This window comes from Curcuma longa, chromosome 12 (assembly GCF_044706935.1).
Source record: "Curcuma longa cultivar G26 ecotype Majalengka, Jawa Barat chromosome 12, ITB_CL_G26_1.1, whole genome shotgun sequence".
NCBI lineage: Eukaryota > Viridiplantae > Streptophyta > Magnoliopsida > Zingiberales > Zingiberaceae > Curcuma > Curcuma longa.
In genome coordinates, this window is record NC_133872.1 from 2,194,335 (window position 1) to 2,217,843 (window position 23,509).

A 23,509-nucleotide genomic window follows, 5' to 3' on the forward strand; every position below is an offset into this window, starting at 1 on the left:
ATTATCACCACGTACTGGACCACGTTATTCTCATTCTGTAGGTTCAACGAAATCAAAATCGTTCTCCTGTTGGAATTGCTCTTGTAGACGGAAGCCAACCTTACCTAATGGACAACTCTTCTCATTGCTCTGTTTCATACATGTGCAATACCTGATATCAAGTAAACAATATACAGGTGTGAGAAGAATCATTAAATCCTCAAAGCATTTACAATGAGAAAGAAAAGGCCTAGTACCCGTGAACTATGTATAAAATTGAACGGTTGGTAGTGTACCAAGAGTGTCGAGTCCATCCATCACATCCAAGAATTTCGACCTCTCCGACCGCCAGTCTAATGCTGTGCCGAACTCCTTATCTGGAGAATTCCCAGAGCTTCTGGTTAAATTCCTGTGTCTCACGTTGATTTTGCTTTTGAAGTTCAAACTTTTGCTTCTCCCTAATGTGATATTCGCTAAGCTCACTTGTTCCAACAATTTCATTTCTTCTTCTGAAAAATTGAGATCGTTAACCTGACCCTTGTACTCCTGAGATAGTTCTTGTGCAGTCTCTCGAAATGCCAGTGTTTGTAGTTGACTTTGGACCGTATCAACTGACTTCAACCCAAATCCCCTGTTTTTCACCTGAGTAATTAGATGATGGAGCCATACCACCAATTCTAATATGTAGTCCTCGGTCTTCTCTTTATTGGCATAATGAAGTGTTTGGATGCGGATAATGCAGCCTTGCATGTCCTGTTTTTTGTTAATCTCAATACTGCAGAAGAAGATAAGCAGATTCTGAGATCATTTTTTTTTCATGCATTATTGCAGAAGGAATCCCATAAAAAGAAAAGAAAAGGGCCAAGAACTAACCACATGTTTGCCCATTCTCCTACCCATCCAAAACCTTGATGTGCTCTGATAGATCAAACAAAAATATATCAGAGACTTGAAGTTTGCCAAACTAGGCAACATTATATGCTGCGATGACATCAAGATAGTGGAAAGAAATATTTTTTAATAGATATGAATAGTTGATGAAAGTATATTGAAAACAAACCTAATTGTATTTTCTGCTATTGGAGTGAGCCACCGTAAGATCTTCTGCATTTCAGCTTTTACATGAGGAACAGTGTACTGTTAAACATCAAAATTAGTAAATCGAAACTTCTTATAAGTATGAAATTTCAAGTCTTCAAACCAGCTCCGTATGTTATACTAAGCATAAATATGGCTGTTCTGATAAACCATGTTATAAAGATTGAGTTGTTTTATTACTCCTCCTCACAAATGGTCGTGGGATCGATCGTGTGGGGCCGCTAAGGTGGCAGATTCCACCTTTTGCAGAAGAGTTGTTTTATTACTACAACTCTAAGAACAACGAGCCATCTTTGTCAGGAACTTACCAGTAAACACCCAACAATTTACCAAGTTTTATTTGTTATGACATGCTTTCAATTTTATTTCTGATTTAACAATAAGTGGATCATGTTGTGTGAAAAATAATTCTTTAAGTGAAACAACAGTGTTACATATGAGATATTTGAGTCCGCCGTTATAAAATATCAACAATCCAAGTTTGTTGGCATTAGTTTTAAAAAAATGGCTAATTAAATTGGATGCTGGCAAAGAGGAACAAAAGCAATAGTCAATGGACAACGGTGCGAGTTTTAGGCAGCCTTTGTGAATCAAATCGTGCATATTTAAACATGTATGATATATACTAAACTTGAATTTCGTATTGGAAAAAGATATGAAAATTAAACAATGAGTGAAAGAATCAAACTCTAAAATGTGTTCTTCCTACTACTGTTCCTTCTGAACAGCATTTATATGTTACTGAACGCTAAACTTTTTACTTGCAACAGGAAATATAAAGTATATGGTAATTTTGAGATAATGCCTACACGCGTGAATATACTTGCATGAATGAAAAGTCATATGAATGCATGATGGATTACTTAATTATGAGATGGTTACACATTAGTTTAGCACAAAATTCGAAAGAGAATATATACCTCTTCTTTGGCATCAGAAGACAGCATTTGGGTACGTAGAGTTGCCTTCACTCGGATTGGCAATCCCTGATACAAGCTGTCTCTTGTAGTTGGTGGAAGTGAAAGTGGTCGGGATACCTATGAAAGAAGAAATCAATGAAAAACACCTTGAATATGAGAACCAAGATCTCTTAAAATCTTTTGTAACCCTGCAAATAATATTGAAAAAAATCACATTTATTTATGCACAACAACTAAGTATACAGATACTTACTATGTTATCAATCTGGTTAATGATGTTAGCATAATGCAATGCAAGACCAGAAGCACCTAAGCTTCCATTCAGAGCTTCTTTATGGTTCAGCAAGTTGCTACCTGAAATTATCTCAGAAAGGCTTCACATCACAGTACCAGAAGTCTCAACACACATCAATGGTGATAAAATCATGACTAGATAATTAGCAAATTATGCCTAACACTAACATACAGTGGCAGAACTTTGAGCAGTTGATACTTATGGTTTATTGACATGAAACATTAGAATATAATACATTGAGATAGAAAGGAAAACAAATTTCATGGTATAGAGGAAGAATATCTTTGAAGCTATGCTTAACGCCACTTGAATAATTAGCAGCCATGGCATTGCTCTCTAGTCTGGTTTTCATTTTTATGCCAGTACATGTTGACTCATTTTAAGTCTCGCCAAGGACCATACTAAAGTGCACCACTATCTATTTTTTGTTATCAGTTGGTACCTAGACATGTAGATAAATTTACAGCCCATCATTCTAGCATAACCGATGCAGCATGGTAACCCCCCCGAGAGTAGAACTACAACCCAGCTTGAGAAATTACAGAATTGCAACTGCTAAGACGGAAACAACAGAACTTTACCATCCCTGTTAGAGTGATGATGATTTATAATCTGCTTTAGTAAAACAACATAGTATGAAGTCCCCTAGTTTGTTGCACAAGTGACGAGTGTTCATCCAAGCATAGCCAATAAGTCATCAAAAGTTAAAACATTAGACAGTCACAGCACCATGTGCATTCACGCAGATGCAGGAAATTGAAATTAGCATATTTTGAAATGACCGCATGGTGCAAGACCAACAAAAGACAAAACGTATGAAAATACGAATAGATGCCATGAAATCGTTAAGTATATGCCATGTTGCCTGGTAAGAAGTATTCAAAATCTTAGTTGGATGCAAAAATACAAAAATTCATGATCCTCGTGGATAAATTGTTTAGTATGAACATAATAAGACCACACAGAGAAGTGGTCCAGAAGTGGGCCAATATCAATTATAGTAATTCACTTTTATTAGGGTGCAAGTGAAACTTCATCTGAATTACCTCAATAACAATTATGTAGATGACACAAACATACAAAAACAAAAAAGAAATATGAAAATTTTGAAGTGTCCTTATCTTCTATAAAGAAAAATTAAGTTCCAGAGCACCAGTTTCATGAGTGAGAACTGCAATCTTGTTTATTTGAAGCAATCAACATTTATTATAACATACTTTGTTGTAAATGATTATGCATTTCTGGAAAACAAGAATCCTAATCGATGTGCAATGAGGATTAAAAAATTGATTACTTGCATTTCTGGAAAACAAGAATCCTAATCGATGTGCAATGAGGATTAAAAAAATGTTGCACAAATTACTATAATGAGAGTTGATTTGATAGTTGTTTACCTGTCGAGGGATCAAACCAAAGTCATAAATTGTCAATAACTAATTCATAAAAACAACATTTTATTGCAAAAATAATAATCACATGTTAAAGTCATATTAGGTATCAAAAGTAATCCTTTATCTACCCAATTCCTAAATGCAAATAACATGTATGGAAAAAACTTGTCTTATTAGTTTGCCCATACCTAAAATATTCATAAATTCAAGACAATCATAATTGAAGACAAACAACAATCATTTTGAGTTCAATGACACTTCTGGCAGCACCATAAATTTTTATTTTTGTTAGTTGCATATTAACCACACAAACTCACTGAGAACATTCAATTCAAAAAAGAGAAGAAAAGCAATTATTTCAGATATCAGAAATGTGAATAACACATGATCGCCAAAAAGATCATAATATGCATCACAAGTACTGCTGGAAGGAAGTAATAATAAATTTGATTTGATGATTTCAAAATTAATACATCATTAACTTTGAAAAAGTTACTAATGTCAAAATTTCTACTACATACCAGGAGCTTTAAATGATTCCCAAATCTTCTTATTAAAAAATGCTACAATATCAACAAGCTTTTCAACAACCTGAAAAATATTTCTGAATATTGGAGGGCTATTTAATGCTGAGATCAGTATCTAGAAAATGTTAATCTCATGCAGCTAAGCATTAATTTTTTAAGATTGATCAAACATAAAATACGAACTCTGATACTAGAATGTTCATGAGAATAAATAAAATATTAGCAAAGACAAACATGAATTCCAAAACCATTAATGACCAAAATAATGCCAGCTTGAAGGATGAATAATTAATAGTTCATTACCTCCTCTAAGGTTCTGGACCAAAGAGATTTCTTTTTTAAACTCCTCACTAGCTTCTTTTGATGTTTGAGTTCGCTATTCAGAAAACTCTCTGCTCATAGAAAAACTGGGTGGAGATTAGTGGGATCAAATATTTCCAAACAATTAGAGAAAATAACAGATAAAAAAGAAAGTTCAAACATGTAGATCCAAAAAGAGCTCCCTATACCATAATGTGCCTCATTATAATTTACACAGTAGCATGTTATAAAACAAATATATAACAATGCCAACAGCCAAGGCTGTTCATTGTTCCTGGACCCAAAATGTTCGAGGAACCCATGTTTCAATCATATAGTCAAATTCATACATATTCCACTTTTTGGGTTATAAAATACATCATTGGTATATCAGAGCAATGTAAAATAGATTAATTAATGAATATATGTTAGCAAATGTTAGTTAAATATTAACTACTTTAATGATAACTGTTCAGCACCTAGAATGACAAGTGCAAACACTTTGAGAGTTCCAATCTAAAGGAATACAACCAATCTCTCCAGGAAAAATATGGCAGAAGAAGCATCTATGTTAGGTAAATGAAGCATCCATTGATGATTCTGGGAATATCTGGACCAAAACCCTCTGTGCAATAAACTAGAAGTGGATAAATTTGGAAGGAATAGTGGGGATGTGCGGTAAGTGGGAGTTTGTGAGTTAGATGGGGAGGTGTGTAAGAGGTAGAGGATCCAAAGGCCATGGGGTGCAGTAGCAGAATAGGAGCACTGGGAACAACCTACCTTTGATATCACTAGTGCAAAATAGGTTGAGAGAGAGAAGAGATACAAAGATCAAACAAGAAAATTAATTAATAAACATACATAACCCTACTAAGAATTACCCACTATACACGTATATAATTTGACCAGATGCCTTCAACATACAATCAATAAGGTAAAAACATTTGAAAATTCCAAAACCCTCTGTGCAATAAACTAGAAGTGGATAAATTTGGAAGGAATAGTGGGGATGTGTGGTAAGTGGGAGTTTGTGAGTTAGATGGGGAGGTGTGTAAGAGGTAGAGGATCCAAAGGCCATGGGGTGCAGTAGCAGAATAGGAGCACTGGGAACAACCTACCTTTGATATCACTAGTGCAAAATAGGTTGAGAGAGAGAAGAGATACAAAGATCAAACAAGAAAATTAATTAATAAACATACATAACCCTACTAAGAATTACCCACTATACACGTATATAATTTGACCAGATGCCTTCAACATACAATCAATAAGGTAAAAACATTTGAAAATTCTGAACTCCCAGTCAAAATAGCAAACTTCATTTTAGTGGTTAAATCTTTACCCAAAAAAGCTTACCCTGTTTAGATGCAGGAACCAACTCCTCTTCTTGAAGCTTCCTTCTGCAATCTTGTTCATATCTATCTAGTGCATGTAGCTCATGATAAAGCTCCTACGAGTACAAAATGAACTAAGTTGACTTTATGTGAAGCATATTACTATACTTTATAATAAGATTGGTCACATTTGATGTCAAATGATATTTTAAATGCCTCTTACAAATTACCAAGTATTTGCTGAAGGAACAATTTTATACCATAAAACAGGAGGGTCCATGCATGGTTGACAAGAAGGAACCACAAGCTACTTATAATGGAGCTTTACAGTGAGGTTGAGCAGATATAAATTTTTGAAGTGATCTCAAGAATCTGTTGATATAAATTGCATGTGTACATATAAACTAGAATTGACAAGTAGCAACAATCTATTGTGTTGATGTGTTTATGTTTGGCACTTGAATTAGGATACAGATAGTAGAATTGGTTGAAATTAACAGTAGAGCACAATGGACGAAAAACGAATGAATTTCCTGATGTTCAAGAAACATATCAGAATCAACTTCATGGTAAAACTTTTGGTGCAAGAAATAGCACCTGTGACATGGAATGCTCAAATACGGGACTCGATCATAAAAAAAAAGAAGCATAGAACCTAGAGATATTAGCTTAAATTGATTGAGTCCAAATTAATTTAAATACCCATAGTAATTAAACAAATAATTTATTATGAATGTACTCACAGAAGTATTCTGAACCAAATTTATCAAATTTTGCATTGTTGTTTCTACCTCCATCTTTGATTGTTCCACAGAAGTCATATCCATACTCAATCTGAAAACCTCACCAGCCATTATATTCCAAAGAGAAAAATATATACATAAACTTGAAGTCTGCATTGGAATGCTTAATATGTTTTCCAAGTTATGGTAACCTATTTTCAAAATAGCGACCGAGATTGTGCCACATTGGATCTTTACAAAAGTCCCCAAAGCGAATTACTTCTCTCGAGAAAAAGTCAAGTTCCTCTCTGTTAAGATGATGAAATTTATGGATGAGCATCATATCAGGTTCCAGAAATACAAAGCTAATGAAGTAAAAAAAAGATGGACCAATAGCTAGATTCCAAATCTAAAGAAATAATCTTAAATCCACCTTTTGTCCAGAGCAGCAATGCAAAGCAATTCATTAGCATCTTCAGAGATAAGTTTTCTCACTCCATCTGACTGCAAAATTTCTACTTTCAAAGCATTGATGTTTTCATCTGAAAGACTTCTCCACAAATTAGCACCTTTAGCAATAGTATTTGCAACTTCAAATGCTAAGATTGAAATTTTATTTCCTCGAGATGGAATTCCAGATGTGAATCCACTGCTAGGATTCAGGCTTGACATGCTACTTCCAAGCGTATCAAGGACCTTTACAGCTTTCTCTAGACCAGCAATGCTAGCCCGCCCAAAGATTGAAGTTGATTCTGATACCTAACCAAAGGCCATAAGCCATACGCAATTAATAACAGTACATGCATACATTAAAACAGGTAAAACCTTTCATGATAATGTTTGTTTATGCACCTATATAATAACCATGTGTACAGTATCAAAATATTTAAGCTTGAAAACTACTAAACTTCCAGTGACTTCTTATGGCAACTAGTTGTGTCCAACCATTTATTCACGATGAACAGCACAAATTCCAACTACATATAGCAAACGCCAGCACATTATCTTTGACATAAATTGAACAAAATTTGTCACATTCAGAAGCAGAGGACTGATTACACATGCAAATCTACGATATATGGAAAGTGGGAACCAACTTTTCCACATCATGATAATCATTGTAAGATCTGAGATTAAGATATCCTTCCATATCCCTCAAACAGATATTAAGGAACATCTATCAGCACCGATATTGCATTGAGACAGTGGCACCACACAGGAATGAGCTTCATAAGCTGACTGTAGTGAGGATAACAGTCAAAGGAAGGTTGGAACTGTGAGTTGCAGGAGGTTATGGATGAATCTGAGTAAGTATTTCTTTCGCTTCTTCTCCCTTACAACCTCTTCTTCTTCCACTGATTTCTACTTGCTCTTCTTCTTCTGTTGCCATCCTGGTTGGCGCCAATTGGCACCACCTTATTAGACACATGGTACAACGATCAGCACCAAAATGATCTTGTTCTAGCTAGGCCCTCAACCCTTGTGGAACAGGATTGTCAACCTTATTGAAGATTCTCAGAAAATCTTATCATGTTTCAACAACCTTGCCTCTTTTATTTACAAATAACATACTTCTATTTAAGGAATTAAAATCACATAATATCTCCTAATCAATTATAGCTATTATCAAATCAAATCCTCCTAATTATACAATACCAAATCAAATCTGCAATAAATCTACCTAGATTGGTTCTCCACACTCCCCCTCAATCTAGGCGGTAGATGTTTTCCAACCCAAGGATCGTGTTCATCTCACTTAGATTAGGTCTGAACAAGGCCTTGGTAAGGATGTCAGCTGCTTGATGCTTTGATGGAATGTAGTTGAGGGTGATTGACTTATCTTCAATTTTCTCGTTGATAAAATGTCAATCAATCTCCACATGTTTGGTACAATCATGGTAGACAGGATTCCTAGCAATTGCGATAGCTGATTGGTTGTCGCATAAGATTTGAGTAGGGTCTGATGTATCAACTTTGAAATCGTTTAGCAGTCACTTTAATCATATTCCCTCGCAAATACCTAAGGCTAGTGCGTTAAACTCAGCTTCTGCACTACTTCTAATGACCACAATTTGCTTCTTACGTCACCATGTTACCAGGTTTCCCTAGATGAAAGAGCAATATCCTGATGTAGACCTTCTATCATTTGGAGACCCTGCCCAATCAGCATCAATATATACTTCTAAAGATTTGCTATTGGATTTCCTGAATATAAGACCTTTCCCTGGATCTTTCTTCAGATATCTCAATATACGATTCACTATTTCCATGTGATTCATAGATGAATTACTTAGAAACTACTCACCCAATTCAGTGAAAAACTTATGTCCGGATGTGTATGAGTTAGGTAGATCAATTTACCCACTAACCATCGGTATTGTCCCTTGTCAACCGCTAATACATCAGTTCTAGGCATAACCCTAGTATTGGGATCCATGGGAGTGTCAACCGACTTGCACCCACTCATTCCAGTTTCACACAACGGATCAAGTATGTATTTGCGTTGGGAAACAGATATGTCGTTGTTGCTTCGTGTCACTTCTATTCCTAAGAAATACTTTAAGTGCCCCAAGCCTTTGATCTCGAATTCTTTGGACATGAGCGACTTGATTCTTCTAATTTCGTCATCATGATTTCTTGAAAGGACAATGTCATCAACATACATAATCAAAACTGTGATTTTACCATCTAGGAAGTATTTAGTGAACAAAGTGTGATCAACTTGTGACTGAGTATCCATCATTCTTTAAGACTTTTGTAAATCTGTCAAACCACGTTCTCGGTGACTGTTTCAGCCCATACAATGTCTTTCTAAGTTTGCATATTTTTCCTTGTGTATCACTTGTTTCAAAGCCAACTGGGATGTCCATATATACTTCTTCAGTCAAGCTTCCATTAAGGAAGACATTTTTAACATCGAGCTGATATAGTGGCCACTCCAAGTTAGCGACAATGGACAGTAGAACACGAACTGTGTTGAGTTTAGCTACTGGTGCAAAGGTCTCCTGATAATCAATTCCATATGATTGAGTATATCCTTTCGCCACTAGGCGTGCTTTGTACTGGTCTATACTCCCATCTACATTTTGTTTAACTGAGAACAACCACCTACACCCTACAGTTTTCTTTCCTGGTGGTAGCTTTGTTATCATCCACGTGTAATTCTTTTCTACTGCATTATATTCCTCGGGAGTCGCCTTCTTCCATTCAAGAATTTTAAGAGTTTCATCCATAAAGTTAGGAATACTAATTCTATCTAAAGAGGTCACAAATGCATGAAATGATAGCAATAGCTTCGCGTAAGAGATGCAACTGTGAAGAGGGTGTTGAGTGCATGATCTTATACCTTTCCTATGTGCAATTGGTAGATTTAATGTAAAATCCAACTGTGGACTAGAATATATTGTCTGATTTAGGTTCAACTTAGCTTGGGAAATTCTCTTGGCAGTGTTGAGATAGTACTGACACTCAATTTCCTTCTTTCATGCACATGTAGAGTAGGAGGATAAGGAGGGTGACTATCAAAATTTGGAGATGGTGGATCATCAAATTTTGGGGAAGGCTAAACGAAAGACTCAAACGATGATTGGCCCAAGAAGGGATATCCACTCCCAATACTACAATTCACTGGTATTGTTCCCTTGAATTGTAGTATTAGAGTAGTAAAGGGTGTTTGATTCAGGGTTATCGTTGATAACCTTGGTTATCTGTCTAAGGTTATCAACAAAAATCTTTGGTTTAGGCATTGAGTGATTCCCGAGTAATGACGCATGCCCAACATCTCAACAAAACGTCAACAAACGGGGCTTTCAACTCAGAATGTGATTACCTTGGATTTTTTAGGTTTTCCTTGATTCGGGGTTATCAAGATTCCAGCCGCGTCAATCGCCGTCGTTCCTTCATGCGGAACGGAACCAAACGGTCTCAGCGGCGTCTCGATGAACAACGGCAGCGGAGGCATGAGCGAGCGTGCACGAGGAGGCAGTGCCGACGAATTGCAGAGGGGGAGGCACGAACGGTGTCGTAGTTCTCGTGGCTTGCAGAGGGCCGAGGGGACGTGCAAGGAGGCGCCGCCGACAATTGTTCTCCAATTGCTCGCAATGGGGAAGAGAGGAGCAACGACGACGAGCACCTCGCATAGGTGAGTTCGTGAGGCGAGTTGCGGTAAGGCGAGGCGCTGATGAGGGGAGAAGGAGATGACAGCACAGTGAAATGAGTGAACTTTAGGATTTCAATAAAAATTTTAATTAGTTGAATCAATCAACTCCTAACTATAGTTGAGATAAACTAAATAGACCTGCTCTAAAGCCCAATAAAATTACCCTAAAAAAATTCTAAAATAATAAAAAATTCTAAAATATTATCCAAATTTATTTAGTTATATATATCACCATTAATAATAATAATTATTATTATTATATATATTTTATTTTGTTTTATTGGTTGATCGGATGATTGATACAATTTCCTACACTAAGTTATACACTAAAACCTCCAAACAAATAAGCATTAACTAAGATTGAACCAAACAACATTAAGTTATGTTTTATTCCCCATAACCTAATTATGTGATTACCTAGTAATCACATAATCAAGGTTATATATGATAACCTTGAGCCAAACACAACCTAAGGGATAGTCTCAAAGAATATAACATTCATAGCATTGTAGAACTTTTTGGTAACTGGTGAATAACATTTGTATCCCTTTTAGTTAGAGGAATAACCAAGAAAAATACATTTATGAGCTCGAGCATCAAACTTGCCTCAGTAGTGAGAGTGAATATGCACAAAAGTGATACAACCGAAGAGTTTAAAAGAAGGGTCGGAGATAAAGCGAGATTGGAGAAACAATTAATTTTTGTAGTGTCTATAATGGAGTGCGGTGTTTGAAAACTCGAGAGGATAGGTGATTTATGAGGTATGTAGCAGTGAGAATTGCTTCTCCCCAAAATGTAATTGGGGTATTAGATTGAAACAGTAGGGATCAGACTACCTCAAGAATGTGGCGATTTTTTTATTCAGCCATATCATTTTGTTGCAGTGTGTCAACACAGGAGCTTTGTTGGACAATTCCATGAGATTTGAGATATAAGCCAAGATCAGCATTGAAAAAATCTTTGGCATAGTCGGTCTTGAGTATTTGAATATCACCTTTGAATTGATTTTTGACCATGACATGGAAGTTTTGGAAGAAGAACTTGGCTTCTTATTCGTCTTTCATTAGGAATGTCCAACATAATTTAGTGTGATTATCAACCAATAATACGACCACCTTGAGGCTGTAAGACTTGGGGTATGAAATGACCCCCCATATGTCACTATAGATGAGAGAAAAAGGATGTGTAGGCTTATATTGTCTGGGAAAGTAAGTGTTTCGAGTATGTTTTGCAATTTGACAAACTTCTCATTGAAACAAATTCTGATTTTTATTAATAAAGAGTAAGGGAAACAAGTACCTTAAATATGAAAAATTGGGATGACCAAGTCAAAAGTATCACATCATAATATCACTTTCTTTATTGGACTGACTATTATCACCAGGACTCAATTGACATTTGTGACTAACTAAATAGCTTGAAGATAGATAGGCATTAAGGAAATAAAGGCTTTCACGAAACTCAACATTGCTAATCGTCTTCCCAGTGCTCAAGTCCTGAAACACACAAAAGTTAGATTGGAATTTAATCTCACAATTGAGATCTTTATTTAATCTACTAGTAGACACAAGATTATAATCAAGGTCAGGAACAAATAACACAGAATGTAGAATTAGTGTGCTTGAGAGATGAACGGTTTCTATCCCAACTACTTTAGCACATGTCCCATTTGCTATACGCATCGATTGGGAGTTTGTCACATAGTGAAAAAATGGAGAAAAGTGATATATCACCTGTCTTGTGTTCTGAAGTGCCAGAATTCACAATCTAAGATAAGTGGGTAGATGTGTGCATTGTTGATGGAGGAGATATGTTTGCCTTCTAAATGAGTTGTTGGAGATTATCAAGTTGTTCCTTAGAGAAAGGAACTGAGTTGTGACGCTGTGTCGTGGGTGTGACTATAACATTTCCCTTTGCTTCGCGATCCCGGGAGGGCTTCCAATCTGTCGGTTTCCCATAAAGCTTCCAACACGTGTCTTTGGTGTGTCCTTGTTTTTCGACAGTAGTCACACCATGGGCGCCCCTTGTTCGGTTGATTGTCATTTGTGTTGTGAGTGGGATTCTGGGCAGCTAGAGCACTTGCTTCAATTGACTTGAGAGGCTGAATTTTGGAGTTTGGATGTCCCAACATTACCCGCATATGGCTTTCTTCCCTTCGAACTTCTAAAAAAGCCTTCCGAAGACTTGGCAGTGGTTTTATGCTGAGGATTCTACCCCTTAGTGCATCTAGAGACTGATCAAGTCTCATCAGAAACTTAAACACTCTCTTGGTCTCCACAAATCTCTTGAAATATGTTTGGTCTTCAGAACACTTCCAGTTATGGGTTTCAAAGAGATCCACCTGATGCCAATAGTGAGTGAGAGTTGTGAAATAGGTAGTTACTAAATGATTACCTTGCCTGAAGTCTTAGAGAGTACTTTCAACATGAAATAATTCAACAATGTTGTCTTGACTGGCGAAAATATCACGAACTGCCTCCCATATATCTTGGGCGGTCGTGAACAATAGAAAATTTTTCATCGATTTCTACATTCATAGAGTTGATTAACCATGACATAACAAGGTTATTCGCAGCCGTTATTCGCAACCCTCCAAACTTGATACTCCGGACTGCCTATTTCTGGTTCTGGAATAACCAAGATAATCATCTTTTCCTCATCAGTTAATGAACATCATTACAGATTGTGACCACTGAAGATAATTATGGTCCTTCAGTTTATGACCACTAGTTGAGTTAGGAATTGTGGCATCATGGGGTGATTTGGAGCAGAGTTGACTTTGGAAGAGTTCGCTAGCATTTGCTTGAAGTCTGACACGGTTGACTGCAGTCTCAGTAAGTAGACAGAGGTGGAAGAGACGTTTTGGCCGAAAGTTGTCGCCCTGAATGATATAATAGAATTGGGCTTGCAAACGTCCGAAATCCTAGTCTTTCACTGCTAGGAGTTAGCAAAGAGGCAAGTTTGCCTTCACACAAGGGTTGACCTCGAAGATCAGAATCCTCGATGGCTGATGAATCGAAACCCTAGAGGTGGTTGGGCAGCAAAAGGAAGGTGGCTCTGATACCATGAAGATTCTCAAAAAATCTTATCATATTTCAATAACCTTGCCTCTTTTATATACAAATTACATACTCCTATTTAAGAAATTAAAATCACATAATATCTCCTAATCAATTACAGCTATTATCAAATCAAATCTTCCTGATTACACAATATCAAATCAAATCTGCAATAAATTGACCTAGATTGGTTCTCCACACTTATGTCAGATGAAAAACAAGAAAACATAAAAAGCCTCTAAAAGAGTGCTGAAATTAGGATAAGTAGACTTGAATAATGTCAAACAGTGGATGAGTCAAGTTCTCGGGTATTAAGGTTGTTTTTCTTCACTTGTATTGTTCACTGAGTCAAGTTCTCAGTTATTGTTCACTGAGTCACTTGACTAATACATATGGAAGGCTTTGTTTCAATCAGATCGCCACAATCTCTGACAAATGATCATGAAGACTGCTGCAAATGGGAAAATAAATCACAATACCTTGACAGTCTTTTCAACCTATCTATATTAGCATAATAATGTTTACAAATAGGCTCCTATACATTTACAGTTTTACAAGTAGGCCCTCAACATTCCCCCTCGAACTAGTTGACATTATAGAATCTCAGTTTGTCACAAATGTATCTGATCCTAAGACCCCTCAAAGACTTAGTCATCAATCAACCAATTAATCATTGGAACCAACAAGAGATGTAACAACTCACATTGCATTATAGAATCTCAGTTTGTCACAAATGTATCTGATCCTAAGACCCCTCAAAGACTTAGTCATCAATCCACCAATTCATCATTGGAACCAACAAGAGATGTGACAACTCACATTGCTCCTTCTCGACAAAATAACAAATTATTACTGTGTTTTGCTTTTCAAAGAAGACTCAATTGGAGGCAAAGTAATGGCAGTTGGTTTATCATGATATAGTTTCATTAGTTGATCAATATGTAGTTCATCATTAATTGTTTGAGGCAAACCAACTGAAATGTGGCATTACCAGTCTTATATTCTACCTTTTGCACTTGCACTTGATCTGGCCAATACATTATGCTTTTTGATTTTCTCGTGATATTAAATTCTCTCTCAAAAAACACAATTGTTGCTCCTTTGGGTTTGCTCGCTGAAGTAAGCAACTTAGCCTATCCTTACATTGCAGCATACATATGTTGAAACAGTATACTTCTTCCACTTAAAAAAAAAAAAAGGAGAAATGGGACTCACTTTGTTAATGAAATAAACTTATGCATCACTCTCACTCAATCATGATCATGAAGACATCTGTTGCATTCATTTAAAAGCTAGTAAGATTCTTTCTAGTTAGCTCATCTTATGATGTTTCATTTATCTTTCCTCAATGCATCAGATGAGCACCTACAAGGCATCTGATATGAGCATACTAATAATGGTATGTTGGAGAACAGAATTTTTCTCTTTTTTGAGAAATCATGGGAGGAAAGAATTGCATAGTTTGAATTGACAAGAACAAATTCATGAGAAAGGTAGGAAATTAGTAACTGCACTAACCAAGTTCACACATCCATTTCCAAGCTAAGATACATTAGATGTGGATGTCGTAGTCCACCTAAAGCTCTTTCCAAGATTTCATTACATGCAAATATGAGTATCAATTAATTTCCAAACTTATATTTTGCAAGGAAACACATCCAGTTTGCACCTTCACTTGTTGAGCCCATTCTTTTATTGTTTTAATCCCTAACGTCCAAATCCACCGACATATTGCAAAAAGAAGATCATCACTGATACATAATTTCAAATTCACCATGTATAGCTTTTCATTTGAAGTAAAGCTATCCTCTGTATATCTAAACATGCGATGAAAGTTTCCTAAGCTTAATCAGTTGTCCCAACTTGTTTATATGGATGAGGCCACGAATCAGTATATTTGTTTTTCCCTTTGGTAGACAACTCCAAATAACTAAACATGATTAATGACACATCATAGACTAATCACCGAGCTAATGGCATCCAACCTAGACTTGGCCGCCGGCATATCCCCGTCATGTTCTTGCACAATTCGATAATCGAATCAGTTAAATCTTAAATCACAATCATAAACGCTTGGAACGGCTAACTTTCCTAGTCGTCTTGCTCGTGTACCTCAGAAATAACGAGGTCAATTAAAGCAAAAAAGAAGGAAGAAGAAGAAGCACCTTTCCCGTCGTAGCCTTGGCCGGAAGCACCAGGAGCTCGCCAGAATCAAAAAGCTTGTAGTTGCTCTTCCGGTCTCCACGGAAACCAACCTCCACAACTGTATCACCATACAGTTCACCCTTTGTTGCCCCTGTATCCTTCCTGATCTGCCTCGAACAGACGCATCCCATCTCCGAAACCGAATGCTACTCCCAAGCGATCCTAATCGAAACGCCGATCTTAGCTTTCTCCACCACCAAAATGCCTCCTCTTCAGCCCCTCCGCGACGATCCGAGGGGAGTTGTATAAAAGGAGAGACCTTGGGGGTTCGTCCTCGCCCATCACCATCGTCTTTGACCCGTTCGCGTGGGCCGGAAATCCAACTGCAGAGTACGAAAGCGAGGTGAGGACAGGGAGCCTCGGTCCGAATTCCCGTTCTAACCTTCCGTTTGCCGCACGGCGGTTCCCGTTGGCGGTGGCACCCTGTTACGGGCTTAGTGACGAGCCGTACTAACTGGAAATAGCGCGGTGTGAGAAAATTTTCAGTTCTTATGGATTAATTTCGAAAGTGATTAATTTCGAAAATTAAAAAAAAATTATATTGAAATCATTAATAATCTATCTCCAATTATCAATCGTTGTATAGCACTATGCTCTATCTGAATATTAAAATCGTGGATCATAATATTATTATTTCATTATATAATAATTTGATTTATCCAAGACAATCCACCAATAGCTCTACCATTACACCGTGCCCGAGGGATTAATCGACACCTTCTTCGTCTATTCGTAAATTGTAGTCAGATCTTAATTTTTTTGCCTTTTGATGTCTTATTGAGCAAAAATCAAAGGGTCCATCATTTGTCAAAATGTTATATGGGCGTCTCTTTTTAAAAAAACGTGGCATCCTATTTTTAGTGAAGTGTTTGAAAAACTTTTAATGTAGATATGATTTAAAATTTCTCTATTTCTGAATTGAGTTTAGTGTTTAGGTTTTTAGCTTCAACTTTCAACCTAAAAATTTCCTCTTTTCTTTCTCCCTTCTTTAATTTAGGATTTAACTTTTCCTCTCAATGTGGGCTTTATTTTTTTCTTTTTCCATTCATAGATTTTTTTTATGATCTTATTTGCATGATAATTTTTTATTCTCATTTTCTTGTTTCAATTATAGGTTTTCTTATTGTAAACTTGGATGAGTTCAATTTTTTGTGTTTTATTTTGTTGTTAGTGTGTTCTTAAATGAGTCAAACAAAGAGAATGTCATAACATTCATTATATTTCAAATGAATATTATATGATCACGATTGATCATGTAGAAGCTAGCAAGTATCTATTACAATATATAGCAATTAGTTGCTAGCTTCTACAACAACGTCATTATCGCCCATGTAAAAGTAGCAAGTAGTTGCTATAACGTATAACAACTAGTTGCTAGCTTCTACAAAGTGTCATTATCTTATGTTTATTTTGTTTATTGGAGAGTAATAACATGGTTAAAACAACATTTCAATGATAAATAATAAATGAAAGAGACTCCATGACATCTACTACATTTTAAATAAACATTATCTGATCTCGATCGACTGTGTAAAAGTTAGCAAGTAGCTACTACAATATGTAGCAGTTGATTGATAACTTCTACGTGATCGATCGTGATCAGATAATATTCATTTAAAATATAATGGATGTCATTATTTTATGATGATTTTGCTCATGGGAGAATAATGATATGATTAAAATACATTTCAATGAGCAACAAACGAAGGGAATTTCATGACACTCACTACATTTCAAATGAACATTATTTGATTATGATCGACCATATAGAAGCTAGCAAGTAGTTGCTACAACCTGTAGTAGTTTGTTGCTAACTTCTATAATAATATCATTATCTTATATTGATTTTACTTATTGGAGAGTGATAATGTAGTTAAAATAATATTTCAATGAGCAAAAAAAATGAAGGGAATATTATGACACCTATTACATTTCAAATGAATATTATCTAATCATGATCGACTATGTAAAAGCTACCAGGTAGCTGTTACTATTAAATAATTTCTGTCGAAGATATAGAGATATATTCTGAATTATAAAATTCAACTTTAGATTTATCTGTCGAGATGGCTTAAGTGGATAATCTCAAACTGCCAAGCAGAGAAGGATGAACTGCTTGAGATGACTAAGTTGTTTGGAAGAATGGGATGTCTTATATATGGTCAAGCTAAGCTGTCGAGCTAAGCTGCTTTATATGGTCAAGCTGAGTTATCTTGTAAGTCGAGCTGAGTTGTCTTGTATGGCTGAGTTGAGATGTCTGGTATGATAGATCTATAGAGTACTCGAAAAGCAATCCTGAGTCCGAATGAATTTTCAAGTGCTTAGAAACAAAGAAATCAAGGTCTACATCAATGTAGTTTTCTTAAAAAGATTCGTCCCCTTCGGCAGATAAACATCTATTTTCCAAGATACAATGATAAATCGGGATTAGCACTAAACATTGGAATTGAGTTCATACTCAAACACTATCATGATGATTCTATCAAACAAAATTGTATAGTAGAAAAGGAGAAATCTTCTTTTTACTCATAGTCAAGGCCTCCTTATATAGGAGTGCCTCTCTTTGCAGAGTTAAATGATTAAGTATTGAGCACGAGTCAACTTGGATTCGTATAATTCAGACCTTGGATTTGCATCCCTTGTGGGTCCGCGCGTGAGAGAATCTCTCCCCATGCATTTATTCATAATATCTATACTAGTGACACATAATAAATCAAACAAAATGCCTTAAAATTTTTAATGTGGAACTAAAGTCTCTTCTTTCACAATGTTTCTTAAATAAAACATTTCCTTCTTTTTTAGTGGTCAAATATTGACTATAAGTCATAATACTCATAATACTCTGAAAGAAGTTACAAATTTGAACTTAATTTAAGCAGAAATCTGTATCACCTCGTCTTACATATTCAATTGCACTTAATTCCATTTTGCTTATTGGATCAAATTGTTGTTGATTCTAGTTGTGCTTCCTGCAATGAAAAGCTTATGAAGTTCTTGAATATTATTGATCATCTTTGAGAAGACATTGGTCATTATTAAGCTCTTTTTTTATTTGGTATTTTCTAAGCCAATCAGTTTGGCCTCACCTTAGTTGCAGAGAAAGAGAGAGGATGGCCTCAACCATCAAGTGTCTTCCTTTATAGAATTTCAGGCATATACGCAGGATATTAATGAGATTTAGAACTTTCTATGCCTTTGTATCAACCAACTAGATTTGTCAGTTGGTGTCGGTCCATACACATTAACATTATGCGACAATTCTCTGGAGTCGTTTTCAGATACTATATAGCTGTAAATCCCTTTTCTCACTCACTTAGGTTAAAGGAAACTGGATCATGGACCATTTCAGGTTCGGTGAACGGAAGCAATTGTGCAGAACTTGCTAAACAAGAAGACATCGATGGATTTCTTGTTGGAGGCGCCTCTCTTAAGGCAATAGCAATCAAGTTTTCCTGTTATCTTGTCACAATTTGCAGTATTACGTATCTTCTGATTGATTTTTCAATCTATGTGGTAAAAGTTATGTGCATGAATCTTACCTATTCGTTGACTTGTTTTATAGGGTCCAGAGTTTGCCACCATTGTCAACTCAGTGATTTCAAAAAAAGTTGCTGCCTGACAATTTCTGTTTAAGTTTGAAGAACCAATCTCCAAATCTAGGAGGCAACTGGACCGAGAGACTCATAATTTTGTGTCGATCCACGACTTGTTCGATGACACCAGGCGTCCCTGAATTTCTGCGGATGTTCATATTTCAGCAGACTTCTATGAATAAATGGAGTTTTAGTTCCGATTAAAGTCCATTTTTGTTCTGTTGTTTATTTTCTCTCGTTCAAACATTAGAGAACCACAAATGGATTGTATGAACTGTAATTTTTTTTGTCATTTCCAATTGAGTGGATGTTCTGTAAACCTGTAACTGTTGAAAGAGTTGATAAAATCTGAGGACGAAGGGGGAAATAAAAAGTCATTCCCTTTTCTCTCGTCCTTCAATTTCTATCTGTTTCATCGTATCTTTCCATTGATGGAGATCGGTGCAGTCCCGTAGCCAACCGCCGCGGCTCTTGGCGGCGTAACCAACTCCCGCCATTACCATAAATAGCTTTTCGCTCTGCGGCTCCTGCCTTCATCTCTTCTCTTCTCTTCTCATTCCATTTCTTTTTCCCTTTTTGATATCGGAGATTGATCGCATATTCCAGTCGGTAAAGATTGAGAACGATGGGCGCATTTTTCACCCGCGCGTTCCTGTAAGCAATTCCCGCCTTAAAGTCGTTTGCTTGATTGTCGCAATGATCGTAAATCTTACTCTATGCCATTTGTTACTTGCAGGATGGTCTTTGGCTATGTTTACCCCGCTTACGAGTGCTACAAGGCGGTGGAAATCAACAGGCCGGAGATCGAGCAACTGCATTTCTGGTGTCAATACTGGTCAGTTATTGCCTTGGCACTGAGCGCCGTTGAATAAAAATAAAAAAAAAAATCCATTTTTGAGTTAATTCGTTTCTTTTTGACAGGATATTGGTTGCTATACTATCTGTGTCAGAGAGAGTTGGTGATGCCTTTATTTCTTGGTAAAGAATAACCCAACTGTGTTTCCAAGGTTCACTATGTTCTCCTTCCTCTAATTGTTCGATTGTACTATTCTTCTGAAGGTTCCCAATGCACAATGAAGCCAAACTAGCGTTTTATATATATTTATGGTATCCTAAAACAAAGGTACTTCCTTTCTCCTTGATTTGTTTTGGTTGTCAGCTCTCTTTGTATTGGTGTCTTAGTAGTTTTAGCTGTAACAGGGAACAACATACATCTATCAAAACTTCCTTCAACCATTTATTGCAAAGCATGAAAGTGAGATAGATCGTAATTTGCTCGAGTTCAAGGGCTGGGGGTGTGATGTTACAGTTTTGGCAGAAGGCCGCAAAGTACGGCCAGACGAAGTTCTTTGAAATCTTTCAGTATCTGGCTTCACAGTCGCAATCACCACAAAAACATACTGTTCAGGTATCACTTGAGTAATGTCTTTAGTTGAACAAGTTACATGGGTTTATGCCTTCCTATGCTACATTCCTTGACTGATGAACTAAAGAATCAGGCGGAATCAAGAATTACCCTTGGCAACCTGCAATTTTGCAGATGAAAGTTTACCAAGTACTTAGTAATCAATTGTATATGATCTCTACTTTGATTATAAGTATGTAATGTATATTTATATTAAAAGGATGTATTTAGTGTTTCTTTTTTCAATCCACATGTGGAAATAAAATCCATATTATAACACATGGAAGTAATTTGTTTTTTCCCCAAAAAATCGAAGAAATATATCCGACATAACTAGTTTTGATCAGGAACTGAACTTAGTATTAGTTAGTTACCCAGCAGAATTGTTTGTATTGGTTTGATTGGTCTATCTGTTAATTATTATGAGAAAAGTGGCTTTGTGATAGTATGTTCTGCATCAGAAAACCCGAGCTAAGAGACAAACTTCAAGTCACAGTTTTAACTGCTACTGATCAATCAGCCACTCGCTGGCTAATACTGCTTGTGAAAGCATTGCTTGTAAATAGCCTTACAATCAAAACGAACATGACATTAAATTGCTTCTATTTGGATTATATATGTTCCATAAGATTTATCAAATTGCTGCAGAAAGTTAAAGAAAGCTGAGACTGACAGGAATATATAGGTTGCCATAAGGACGGATCCAAAAATTATACTTAGGAGAGGCTTGAATTAGAATTGATGGGAATACTTATTTTCACTGTAACATCTTACTCTCCTCCTCTTTCGCACTTCACCATTGCAGGCCGGCGGCAAAGCTAATTGTTTTTTGTCTTCTCCAATGGCGACATTCAACATCTGTTACTATCAAATATTGATCTCACTATCTCGATATACTATTCAATATTTGTTACTATTGAATAAACTATTTGTTGTTTGCTGGACTTAGGGCGAAGGACAACAAGTCTATACAAAATAAAAATTGGAGCTTCCTATTATTGGATGAAAAAATGCTATGGTGACTTGTTCTTTTCGCTATTGGCATTTGGCCGAAGACTAGAAATAAAGTAAGCTAAAAGACTAAAAGATAAATCAAACAATAGGAACTATTGTTGGTTTACTTAAACTGACCAAGGGAAAAATAAATAAATAACAAAAACAACTACAAGAATGAAAGAAAAAGAAAACAGAAGTTTTATTCTCTTTTTCGATGGTTTCAGATAGCTTCGACAATAATAAAAGACAAAACAAGGGCTGCTCTTGTTGGAGAGGAAGGACTAGGGTTGTTGATCAATTGGAAAACAACAAAAGAAAGGGACAAAGAGGAAGAAAAAAAAAGAACAAAGAACTGCTATAGGATAAGTTATACTTAGGAAGAAAAAAATAAAGAGGAAGGAGAAAATCAGACGAAAAGAAGAAGATTAGAAGAAGAAAAAGTCGGTGCATGGAGGCTTGCTCGTGAGGTGGTGGGAGCGAGACACTATTTTTATCAAAAATTCCCTAATTGGTTTTAAATCGATTAAACTGATTTAATCTAATTAAACTTGCATCAACCATAACTTGGCCAAATCAGATCCAAATTAATCCCAGTTTGGACCAACATATTTCTTATCTTCGCACCTACCCAATGGATTTTGTTTGACTCCAATCCGATTTTAATCCAACACCTTCATTTCATGTTCGATGATTCAATTAATTAATTAATTTATTTTATTAAAAATTTAATACCTAATATAATATAAATAATAATAAGCCCACGTGAGCGCAGGGCTATAGCCCAAGGAAGCCCTCACGTGGCTCCGTCTTTGGGTTGTCAAATGATGCTAGTTAAATTGCTTGTCCTTGTAAATTTTTATAAGGGAGTTGAAGATTCTATTCATATGGACTTGTAATAGAGATCACCAGATTTAAATTTAAAGTGCTCAATTGATAGGGCATATTCTATTTACTGAAGAACCTCATTCACAAAAAACTTGTGGTTCATATATCTGTAATAATTACACCAATATCATTAATTTAGTACAAGTAGATAGATATATATATGCAAGCAAATTACTCCACTGGCTTCGTCTTCATTACGCTATCTTCCTGCCCATAAAGAAAAAGATCTAACCAAGTTGGCACCCACTTGGAGAACCACAGAAGGAAAAATATCGGCGGAATGGGAGGAGGCACAAAATCCCGACACGAAAACCAACTAAACCCGTCTCCTTTTTTGGCATCGTGAGTCGTGTCGAAGTAAAACCTCGTATCGTCCACCAAAGTACTCTGCCACACAAATCACGACACCTCAACACCTGGTTCCCGCCACGTCCACGCAAATTCCTTACCCTACTTGCGGGTCCCGGATTCACTCCAACCGCAGCCGTGGTAGATCGCGATTCGAACGTGGTGGTCAATCGCAGCCGCAATCTTCGCACCCGGATTCGGTCGATCCACGACCACAAAGTCGCGCCCTCCAACCAGGAGGCTCCACGCGTCGCGTCCGCGAAATATCTCCTTCCTGCCGGATAGCTTGGCGA

At 36.4% G+C, this 23,509-nt stretch overlaps 2 protein-coding genes across 3 annotated transcripts; one reads left to right on the forward strand and one right to left on the reverse strand.

Moving 5' to 3' along the window:
• Nucleotides 1–61: 61 nt before the first annotated feature.
• Nucleotides 62–16,212, reverse strand: LOC141842895 (protein PSK SIMULATOR 1-like). 2 transcript variants are annotated; one of them, XM_074730877.1, is made up of 13 exons: nt 15,950–16,212; nt 7,000–7,325; nt 6,779–6,874; nt 6,588–6,678; nt 5,867–5,960; nt 4,514–4,602; nt 4,205–4,274; nt 2,251–2,351; nt 1,998–2,114; nt 1,040–1,116; nt 853–897; nt 237–754; nt 62–151 (listed from the first exon to the last, which is right to left on the reverse strand). In XM_074730877.1, exons 1-12 carry the CDS (start codon nt 16,118–16,120, stop codon nt 244–246), a joined length of 1,788 nt encoding a protein of 595 aa, XP_074586978.1. In that variant the 5' UTR covers nt 16,121–16,212; the 3' UTR covers nt 62–151; nt 237–243. The 2 variants fall into 2 exon arrangements, with proteins under 2 accessions (XP_074586978.1, XP_074586979.1); XM_074730878.1 differs by having other exon boundaries at nt 63–151; nt 276–754.
• Nucleotides 16,213–20,207: 3,995 nt separating this feature from the next.
• On the forward strand, nt 20,208–21,128 carry LOC141842636 (putative HVA22-like protein g). The gene is given in 6 exon segments (XM_074730683.1): nt 20,208–20,236; nt 20,319–20,417; nt 20,504–20,560; nt 20,642–20,705; nt 20,783–20,862; nt 20,864–21,128. Coding segments are annotated over 6 exon segments (471 nt in total). The 3' UTR covers nt 21,006–21,128.
• The last annotated feature ends 2,381 nt before the right edge of the window (nt 21,129–23,509 follow it).

Bases quoted from the DNA above. Each gene is read 5' to 3' on its own strand.
- LOC141842895 (XM_074730877.1), bottom strand. From the start codon at position 16,120: ATGGGATGCGTCTGTTCGAGGCAGATCAGGAAGGATACAGGGGCAACA. The intron at 2,352-4,204 runs GTATGTAGTAGA...AGATAATTTCAG, and splicing joins GGAATCATTTAAAGCTCCTG to GTAGCAACTTGCTGAACCAT. The intron at 1,117-1,997 runs GTATATATTCTC...GATGTTTAACAG, and splicing joins CTTCTGATGCCAAAGAAGAG to TACACTGTTCCTCATGTAAA.